Source organism: Macadamia integrifolia, chromosome 2, assembly GCF_013358625.1.
Source record: "Macadamia integrifolia cultivar HAES 741 chromosome 2, SCU_Mint_v3, whole genome shotgun sequence".
Taxonomy (NCBI): Eukaryota; Viridiplantae; Streptophyta; class Magnoliopsida; order Proteales; family Proteaceae; genus Macadamia; species Macadamia integrifolia.
Genome location: NC_056558.1, coordinates 25,368,774 through 25,379,826, shown reverse-complemented (window position 1 = coordinate 25,379,826; position 11,053 = coordinate 25,368,774). Strand labels below are relative to the sequence as shown.

The 11,053-nt window shown below is 38.3% G+C and overlaps 1 protein-coding gene across 3 annotated transcripts; it reads right to left on the bottom strand.

The window, feature by feature from the left end:
- Positions 1–4,267: 4,267 nt before the first annotated feature.
- Positions 4,268–9,394, bottom strand: LOC122071143 (scarecrow-like protein 21). 3 transcript variants are annotated; one of them, XM_042635440.1, is made up of 2 exons: positions 8,477–9,394; positions 4,268–6,385 (listed from the first exon to the last, which is right to left on the bottom strand). In XM_042635440.1, the coding sequence occupies exon 2, from the start codon at positions 6,194–6,196 to the stop codon at positions 4,457–4,459; it is 1,740 nt and encodes a 579-aa protein (XP_042491374.1). In that variant the 5' UTR covers positions 6,197–6,385; positions 8,477–9,394; the 3' UTR covers positions 4,268–4,456. The 3 variants fall into 3 exon arrangements, with proteins under 3 accessions (XP_042491374.1, XP_042491392.1, XP_042491383.1); XM_042635458.1 differs by lacking the exon at positions 8,477–9,394 and adding an exon at positions 8,284–8,428; XM_042635449.1 differs by lacking the exon at positions 8,477–9,394 and adding an exon at positions 8,168–8,314.
- Positions 9,395–11,053: the final 1,659 nt, after the last annotated feature.

Below are 11,053 nucleotides of genomic sequence, written 5' to 3'. Positions count from 1 at the left end.
ATTCCGTGTTTAAAATCGGTTATAAGGTTTATAGGACTAAATTGTGGGTCTTAAGATTTGAGGGATTCTAGGGTCGGTCCGATTTTGATTCGATTTGGATCAAAATTTATAGGAATCAGTTCCAAGGATGTAGGGGATGGTATCGGTATTGGTCTCTATCAATGCCGATTTGATACAAATCTGGATCGGATGGGATCGGTGGGTATCGGCCTATTTTACCCCTGATTTTTATAAAAGGTATTACTTTTTACCTATTTTACCCCTGAAACTATCTGGATCAAGGATCGATCCAAGACCGATACTTGAAACCATGATCAGTTCGATCTCCAATTCCAAGTTTTAAATCCCTAGTTGATTTGGCTAGTTCGGATCAACCCCAATTCCGATTATTATGGTATGGCATATCTAGGATTTTTGGGATTGGGTTGTTGGGTTTTAGAATTTAGTGTCAATTCTAGCATTTCTGTCACTGATTCGGATTTGATCTAGATTGGAATCATTAAGAACCAATTTACTCTTTGATTTTGAGTTAAAATTCTGGTATTAGCCGATTTGGATTAGAATTTGTCATGAACTGTCCAACTCCGGCAGTTCTAGAATTGTCAATTTAGAATTGGAATCACTAGAGGGATTGTTTTGATACTCAATTTCGAGTTTAAAATCATTGGTTGAATAAACCAATTTCGATCCAAATCGACCATAGTAATACCTATCCAGGCTGTTTCAGAATGACTGATTATAAGGTTTTTGTGATTGATTCGATCCATTTCCGATTTTGGTCATTTTGATATAGATTTTATCTAGTATTAGGCCAAACTGAAATCAAATTTCAATTCAGACCGATTCGGTTTTTATTGAGTTGACTTAATAGCCTCTTGTAGGTAATATGTTCTCTTTTATTAATTTTTTTAAGTTGTTATAAGGTTTTTTACGGTTTCGATTTGCTTGATTTGGTCGAATTTGATTTTTTACCAATTTGATAAAAACTCAAATTGATAAAGGTTTATTTCACGTTTCTCTTGATTAATCCAATCAGCTCGGATTGAAAATGGACACCCAATCACCCAACGGTTAGTATAATTTTTTTATTTTTTTTTTTCAGTCCCATGTTGGACTTTAGAGAGACGATGAATTGAGATTTTAGATTTCAAACGTAGTGATGGATCTGTTTGAGGATAAAATTCCATTTCTATCATTTTTTAAACACTTTGTCATAAAAGGGGTGTAGCAGCTTTTAAATTTTTATTGGGAATATATACACATGAAATTACTTTTTGAATCCCCTTGAACCAATCATTTCTTTCACATTATAAGACTTTTTGGTAACTAGTAGTGGGTTACAACTAGACAAACCCTTCTTTAAATGAAAGTTTTTTGGATGCCTACATCTAAAAGAAGATTCACTGATCCACAAGACAAAACAAGAGGAATAGTTGTGCCTAGCTGTCCCTGAATAGAAATTTCTGCCTTCTTTGAAATATCATGAACAGTTGTTATAGTTCTTATAGGTTGAGCTTCTTTTTCAAGTAAATATAGACTAAGTGGAACATTTAATAAATTTGATTTTTTATTAGGTCATAAATATCTACTTTCCGAAAATCTCTTCTCTTCAAGATTGAACAAAATTTCACTTCCCAATCGCTTCAATTTCCCTTGCAATGGAATGGAGCTGAAGCTAGGTTTTGTGGGTGATGTACCACGTAAAGTTATATGAGTTGCACCCTCAAGTATGATATTGTCCTTTTTTGAAATACTCACTATCTTTTGGTAGAGGGATAGGTATGTCGCCGATTTCAAGTATGCTAGCGGATAGCACCAATAAGAACACATGATGGAGTATTATTCAAGAAATATATGGAGGTCATTTCAAAAAAAAGGAAGAGAGAGATAGACACAATGGGTGCTAGCATACTTGATATCGACGGCATACCCAACCTTTTCCCCTATCTTTTTTAAAATCTTCTAGGCTAAATAAAATCTTTGATTTCCATAAGATCATGTTCGCGGTTATTCAAAAGGTTCAATAACGTGTATATATATCTAAAGACTTTTTGAGGCAATTATAGACTTTGGAAGTTTCTTCTAATCGATCAATAATGTGTTTCCATGCCTCACGTATGATGATCTAGTTAGGAGTTAGGATAGATGGATAATTTAACTCATCCTTCTAGATTTCCCTTGCATAATCAGCCATCAAATGATATTTATAAAATAGACAATTTTAGTTTTATTTTTTATTTTTTGTCATTTAGTATTCACGTATTTTTTGATGAAGGTATATTCACTTGTCTATTCGAAATACGTGGAAGACAATAACTTTATTTTATTTTTTAAGAACTCGCAAGTGAATAACAACAATTCTTGAGAATGAGTCATTTTCAGGTTATTTTTTAACATCTAATTTTACCCCCGGCTTAATGTACTTATTCTCATGTTATTTTTTAAAATCTAATAAAGAGCTTAAGATAAGGAGCAATCAAAAGAAAGTTACGTTTTAAATATATCTATATAATAATTTTTCAAATCATGCTTTTAATGAATGGATTCGACATTGCCAATATCAATACAGATTACACCATTTTGCCCCTCAAAATGTTGATATGAGAGTTTTTTGGACCATTTTACCCTCCCATGTTTTGATACCATAGATATAGTACCGATCAAGTATCGCTATTTGCCATGCTGATATGGCCAATCTGATCCCAATACTTAAAACCATGATTCCATACCAATCACTTTATAAAATATGGGAAAAAGATTACTACGCTGCCCTTGTACCGATTCCTTTGTACTCTTTTCACATAATAAACAATGAGATCCATACTGATACTCTCTCTCTCTCTCTCTCTCTCTCTCTCATATTCTCACTATGTAGATCCCATGTGATCCCATATTGGAAGATACCTCTCAACCCCTCATTGGTGTAACATACAGATTCATTCTCACACTGCCATTGTAAGAAACAATCCCCCACACAAAATATTGAACTTCTCAATCATTTCCAGATGTGGGTTATTTCTGTCCCTTACAAGCTTGCACCATCAGCAATTGGCAGAAGACTCACAGAGACAATCGCATAGCAAGCTCATGCTCGTGGAACTGAAATAAAGGGCATTCCATTCACTTTTGTACAGTAAGAAAGTAACATATATAGTAAGGTGGTGGAGAGGTGTGCAGCATGCAGGTGCCATACCCAGGACGGACAGACGCACGCATGGTTGATGTACAAAATGTGAAAGCATTATATTCTTTGGTTAGTGACTTAGCACACAGATCTGTGGCATCATGCCAGAATTCTTTATTGTTCTCACTCTCTCTTTTCACATGAAGAGGAGAGAGATAGACACATAAGAGCACTGACGTAAGCCACGCTCTATCATTTATTTTCCCTTGTTTTTTATTTTTGGGTAGACCTGAGTGTATTAGTGTCAAATTTCTGGTATTGGGTTGGGGTTTTATGAATACCAGTAGAAATAAAAACCAAATCAGACTGACCAAAAACAAACTGAGATCAGACCGACAGTGACCTGATAAGAAACCGAACCCAATCCAACCCACCCCCCAAAAAAATGAAATAGATTTTCCCCATTGCTTTCCTTATGTATACATATAAAACCGAAACCAGATCGAACCAAACCCAATAATAGCCTGATTACAAACCGATAACCAAAAAAGGAAAAGATAAATGGACCAAATCGAACTGAAACTTCCTTAAATGCTTAGTTTCGGATTGACCTAATAACGGACCAAAACTGGACTAAACCGACCAATTGATACCCTAGCTTGAGTGCCCAGAAATTCTGAGTAGTGATGTGGCAACTCCAAGAGTAGAGTACAGAATAATCTTGATTGCAAGTCAAAATTTAAAACTCAAATTCTATCTTATATGTCCAACCAGTGTTTACAGAAGTTGCGAACTGAAGAAGAGTAGGGCTGGAAATTTTCTCCGATGACCAAACTTTACCCACCTTATCGGCAGAGGTAAAGGTAAGCCAACCTTTGCTAAAGGGTAGAACACACTTCTACCCTCCCATCTAAATTTTCACTGACTATCGCCTTACTCGCCCTGGCAGGGAAAGTAAGGTAAAGGTAAGGTTTATTCCATGACCATTCTTTCTTTTTTCCACCTTAAAGATAAGCAGAAGGCTTGGGGTTATGAATTGGATGATTACAGCCCTTTTGGCATATGCCAGTAGACTACAGTGGACTCCACCTGAGCATACTTCTTTTAGAAGTAAGATGCAAATGCTGGTGCTCTACAACAAAATTTCAGAATAAAAGTTGCCACTACATGAGATGGCTTTCCAGGAAGAGTTAATATGGATTACTATGTTCCAGAGAATTCAGACAATCAAACTCCTTCCATGTTTGTAAACAAGGAAACATAATTTCAGGTCTTACCTGGGCCGCCTAAATACAGGATTGCCAAGCAGAAGTCGCCTGTTGGATGCAATATTCACTTCCATGCACAAGATGAAACCAAGACTCTGTTCATCCAGCCAAGAAAGAGAATGCCATTTATCTCCTCAAGTCTATAATTCTCACAATAGTTTTCCAGCAAAGCTTTGATGGTGGCATTCACAGACGAGTTCAATGGGTATGGAGTGAACCCAGCCATTAGAAACCGCGACCTCCACTTCCCATATAACTCATGACGTTCCACTCTTTCAGCGCCTTCACAAGCTATGATGTTCACTACATCACGTGCCAGGCATTGCTGCTCGACATTGATACGTTCCTTGTGGTCCCTTGGGAGTTTGACATCAATTGACTCAAACATAGCTGTATAATAGTTCAGAGTCTCGAGGAATCGCGGGAAGAAAGGAGCGGTATTGGTGTTCGATTCTTGCTCCACAAGCGTGACCACCTTGGGCGACAAGCTCTTAACCAATCTCAACAGCCGGTCACGGTGGTTCTCAGTGCCCACACTCTCATCTGGCATGTGGTGCAACATGAATGGAAAATTCACAGCTATAGCTTCCCCAGGATGAACACCAAGATTTTCAAACTCAACTTCACATCCAGACATAGCAGCTGCACGGAATTCAAAAGGTATATTGCATGACTCGGCAAGCCTTGACAATTTCTGTCCAACAATATGAAGTCCTCCTCCCCGAGCATGAGCTGACTGGGAATCATCTATACCGGTGATGCGGATGTGCGGGGGACCAGCAGGCCGGGCTGCAAGAGCCTGCACAAGGGTGATCCACTGGCTACCTTGAGCAATCTGGAAGTCAATAATATGGATTCTGTTTTCATCCTTCAAAGCTTCTGCAATAGCACCATTGGCAGACAAATATCCAAACTTGAAGTACGGGCAGACCTCATACAGGAGATGCATGTACGAGAGAAGCTCAGCACTAGCAGGTTCTCTGCACCTCAGGGCCCTGTAGATGGAACTTCCTGAGCGGGCTAACCTTGCAACAATCCCTTCCAACATGTAAGCTCCCAGCCGCTGGATTGGCTCGCCAGAAACTGAGACCATCTTCCTTAACTCAGCAATCAACCATTCTGCAGTCAAAAGATCATTATCTGATACAGCTCTTGCACAGGCAATGAGTACCTCTTTCAGGTCCCCTCTATGGATCATCTCCACCATTTGATTCCATCTCTCTGGAGGTGGTTCTCGGGCTACTCCGTCCAAGTTGCTATCAAAGCTGTCCACAATATCTGAATCGGGCCCCAGCATTGCAGTTTCTAGTTCCCTCAGCTTGTGATTGAAATCTTCTGTTATGCATGACCCACTTATTGGAGACCCAAAGTTGTTGTCAGGGGAATGATGAGGGTCTGACGGGTATGACTGTGATTCTTGCTGTGATACAGGACTCCCATTAGATGAGAAACTGATGGTTGATGGGGTGTTGTAAACATTGTAACTGCCAGTTGCCGAGGATGACTCCAAGCTGCAATTCTGTTCATGAGAACTCTCACCAGGAATATTGTTCAATTGGCTGCCATCATCCGAGCATAAGAGGTGGTCTAAACTTGGGAAATTTGGAGACAAGCAACAGTTCTCGACCTCTTGCATTTGTTGATAGTGCAGCCTGTCTGACCTGCTTGAACTTCCATGTTGAAGAGAAGCTTGCCTTGAAGAATAACTTTCCAATTGATTTAGCCCAGCCACTGAATAGCCATTGTAATATTGATAGTTGTTTCGGACAGAACCATTGTCAGACCTTAATTGAGAATTCATCATAGTTAAAAGGTTGTGGGCTATTATCTCTGTCTTTCTGAAATAATGGACGCAGGATAGATACTCATTGAGTCACCTTGACAAGTAACCAGATGAATCTTCTCTAACCACAACATATTAATATTGAATTCAGCAACCCCATTCTTTCTAGATCAATTGTGCTTCCACAAATGGACAATTAAGAAAAATCGACTGCAATGAAGAGAAAAATATAAATATCAGTAAAATTTCTGTTTATGAAAAAGATTAGGGAGAAAGAATACAAGCAGAAGTACAGACTATCAATATAATGGCCTTTATTTTCATGTGTTTTGTTGCAACAGAAGAAAATAACAAAAGGAAAAGAATCATAGACTGGCTAGAGCAACCAAAAAGGATTTCCGGATTGTATTGTACACGATATAGCATGCATCCTTCCTATTGAGTTTATTTCACTCTTATGGGGCGTAAAATATCATGCAGAAAAGAGGCCTAGGTAAGAAGAAGTGTACGTAATTGAAACAGGCTACTAAAGGCCTAATGAAAATCATTGCATCCCACCCCAAAAAAAAAAAAAAATGCCAAGAGAGACACAGGGAGCATATGGTACTTTTATACATGATAGCACACCAGTAGGCAAGATTGCTTGGAGTTACCGAGGCAATGGGAGAGAGAAGAGCCACTAGAAGAATTGTTTGATATCAGGGAGACCATTCTATTATCCCATCACTCATCATTGAGTCTAACTGTAAGTTTTACTAAGGGATACATCACACTTGTTTTCCTTTTCTTCTTGTGTAAGTAATAGAATTCCACTAGAAAGGTTTCTTCAAAGTGAGAAAAACAAATCCAACCACATTAACTTACCATGTAAAACCAAGAACTGTTTCACTCATGGCAGGGATTGGGAGTGGGATCTTCTACGAAAGAATATAGATGAATGGCTTTATTTAAGACTGCTTGCAGAAATCAACTCTCAGTTTTGGTAATATATCAATGAAGCTTAGGACATGATACTTGTAAATGGCAAAGATAGAACTGAAAAATGTCAACATAACCACTCTAATTGAATGGGATCTAACTGGAGGTAGACTTAGAATAAGATTATGAACTCAGCCTGAGAATTGGAAGTAGACTTCAACATGATCAACACAGAACAGGTGGCTAGATAGTCCAGTCCCCCATGAAAGACACACATACAACTTGATGGCTTTATGCATCATCAAGTCTCTTGTCTTTTCCAAACCCAGGATTCACATAACAGAGCAGAACCCACAAACTCAAATTCAAATTTATTCTTAGTACCAACAAGATCTAGTAAGTTTCAATAGTTAAATATCAGTTTTCACCTGGTGGAAATAATCCAGAGGAAATGTCATGCAAATAAATAGGTGGTCTCCCATACATATCCCAATTCAAGTGAAAAGAGTGTACAAATAGCCAAGCATAACAATCAACAGAACACTTCATATGCTAGAAGGAAGAAAAAATGTGAAGGAATGATGAAGCTCATGATTCCCATTGAAACTTAAAGACAGGAGACCAGCAGCGTTCATTATCAAGGAAAACTCTTAGAAGGGGCACCATCTCAAAACCCTAATTTCCACTGCAGTTGATAAAATTAACCCCATCTAGAAAGAAAAATTAGCAACATTACCAACAGCACCAGCGAACCCATTTCTTTAAAAGGGGAACAAAAAGAGAAAATTTCTAATTATTAAGTTTCATAACCCTAGATTTCAAAATTGAATTTCCAAACTCAAGCACGAAATCATCAATTCCCTCCAGCAAAACAAACCAAATAATAAGAAAAGCGGGAAAAAAAAAAGAATATGAGCACAGATAATTCTAATTAACAATACTAAAGGGAACATCAAATAGCTTAAACTAGAACTCCTGAATTTTCCACCAACAACCTTTCAAAAAAGAATGAAGAGGTAAGAATAGAAGACGGCAAAAATTTATCAGAGATTGAGATGCAAAAGAAGACTTCACCTCTCATAAATCCATGGCTAAGCAGAAACTAAAAAAACCCTAAAACCCATCTGAAACATCATACGCAGAAACCCAATTACCCTTCTATTCTCGGATAAATAAAGAAATGAACCCACCTCATGAAAGTAACTTAAAGGGATGCAGGAAGGAGATTCCCTTCCCTTATCTCGTGTCCCCAGAAAATAACGAATCTCTCTTTTAAGTAATATCACAGAACCCAACGAGAAAAAGGAAACCATTACAACAAGGGAAGTTCATTCAAAAATATATTGAATCATTGGAGACTGGAGAATTGGGACTTCAACGTACCTCTTTTTCCTTGAAAGGGGGCTCTCAGGTGTCGATTTTTGGCTCCACGTAAAGGGTCTTTGTAGATTTGGAATTCGAGCTGAAGAAGACGGGAACAACTGGGAGATGTTGTTATGGTGGACGGCTAGAGTTTATACACAAAAAGCTAAACAAGTTGCAGGAAAATTCTAAGTTATATCCTCACCTCAAGGATTCCAAATTAGATATAGTGATTATAACACGTGGACGAGGATAGTTTATTTGACTTAATGCTTCTGAGATGCCATTAAAATACTTAATTTTACTCAGAGTAGAGTACAGAGTGTTAACATTTGAGAGAATAGAGATGGTATTGGTGAGCTAAAAAAATTGGGTGGAAAGGGGTAAAGGTCACATGGATGAAATGACAGCGAACGCGTTTTGACGTCATATATGACCGATAATGGAAACCACCATGGAGGAGGTAGAAGGTACTGTTGATCCATACGAAACCGTGGACAAATTGAACAGAGAAGAGTAGAAGACAAATTGATAATTTTTCCTAATTCCATAATCCATACAGTTACAGTTAAACAATTGAAAAAGGGATTTTTGATGGGTAAAAGAAGAAGATGGAAGAACAATCTTTGTTGATGGAATTAGGGTCCCACAAACGAATAGATGGGCGTGGAGTAGATGGAGATTCTGTGGGAGAGGAGACTGGAGAGTGCTTTGGGATTGGATTGGAAAAAGGGTTTCTTCGCTTTGGTCTGAGAAGTGAAAAAGGGAGCAAAAGGTGTTGTCAACAACGTTGAAGTTGGATCACTGACCCAGACGAAAGGCTTTGCTTCTGGGAAGGGGGAAGGGGAAGCTTCCGATTTGCTTCTGGGAAGGGTGGATGGCCGGCCGGATGGGAGAAGCTTCTGCTTTGCTTCTGGGAAAGGGGGAGGACCGACCGGATGGGAAGAGAGAGAGAGATATTATAAAAATCGAAAATGGGTTGAATCGGTCGGTGCCCATTTCGACCTAGGAATAGACCGGAATTGATCTCAAAGAACCTCTAAAATCGGTTATCACATCTGAAAACCCAATGAACCAGTGAGCAAAACCCTAGATTTTATTTTATTTTATTTTTCTTTTTTCTCGATAGGTAAGAAAAGTTATATCAGAAAGAAAAAAAAAAAAAAACAAAATAACGCGACCATTCCCCCTATTGGACAGGCATAAGGAAGGGAGAGAAGCCCCTAAAAAAAAAGCAGAATGGACTCTGCATCACAAAGGAAAATTGGAAATGAACATTTCTACACTCGGAAAGAAATACTATGGAATGGTTAAATAGCCCAATCACGGGAGTGAAGATAGTATGGGGCACTTCTAATGCGATGACTCTTTCGCATAGAGCTTCTCAAAATCGGATGGGTCAGGTTTCTAAAGACACCATGACCAAAGTCATCGTCATCATTGGTCGCCTTTGACTCTTCCTTAGGAAAATCCAGATGTGAACCATCTATATTATCAACTTGATGGGCCACCTCGTGGTTCATCTCCGTTTCTTCCCTTGGAGAGATAACAGTTGTCATTATCCCAATTTGAAATATGAATGAATGATTCTCCATCATAGGGATCATATTCTAGATTCCAATTTTCCATAGACTCTAAACTCTCTTTTGAATTCGTCTCATTGTCAGGATTCAAAAATGGCATATGCTCCAAAAGCTCCTCCAAGGACTCAACTGAAGAACTATCAGTGTCAGGGTCAAGATTCAAGTTACACTCAATGGTCCAAGAGAATGACTTCTTCTTCTTCTTTTTCTTCTTCCTTGTGGAAGAAGATCGGATATGGGAGGTAGAATATTTTCCTTCCTCAAAATTGCCCCTAATAGATTTTACACCATATCATCTACTATGCCTTCTCAATATCTTCTTCTAATTGATCAGCCAAATCGTTGACCTTATCCCTTTCCTCTTCTTCTCCTTCAATTAATCCCACCAAATTGAGAGAAAAATCTTTATTCACATTAACCACATCAGCAAATTGATTATAGGAGAGCACCACCTCCTCATTTTTATTAGCAAAAAGGGAACACTAATGGATTACTAAAAAACAGCCCCTCTAAAATGGTAGCTGAATTATATCCCAATTTGTCAATCCCTATAATTTCTCCCTTAATCTCTCCTTCGGCTAGTAAGTCCAGCACATTGTCTTCTATGGCATTGCCAACAACATAGTGGATATTAGAGCCAAAATCCACATCTATCTCATCCCCATCACTTATAACCATCACGTCATCACCTCCTCTTTCCAAAACAACCTCCACGTAATCAATCCCCCCTTCCATATGAGTCTCCACGCATTTATCCCCCCCTTTAGAATATAACATAACCTCCTTATTTGAATTAAGAGGAATTTCTTCGATCAAACCTTCCAATAATGTAAAAGCATTAACATCAACAATTGAATTTAATTGAGAAACAAATCCTCCACCGACTCTTCTAGTGCCAAAATTTTCATTTTGAAGATTCAAATTTGAATTTGAATAAAAATACTTTCCAGATCTAGTATGCATAGAATCCACCTCCATCCTTCCTGAATCACCTCTCTCACCTGTCGCAGAATTA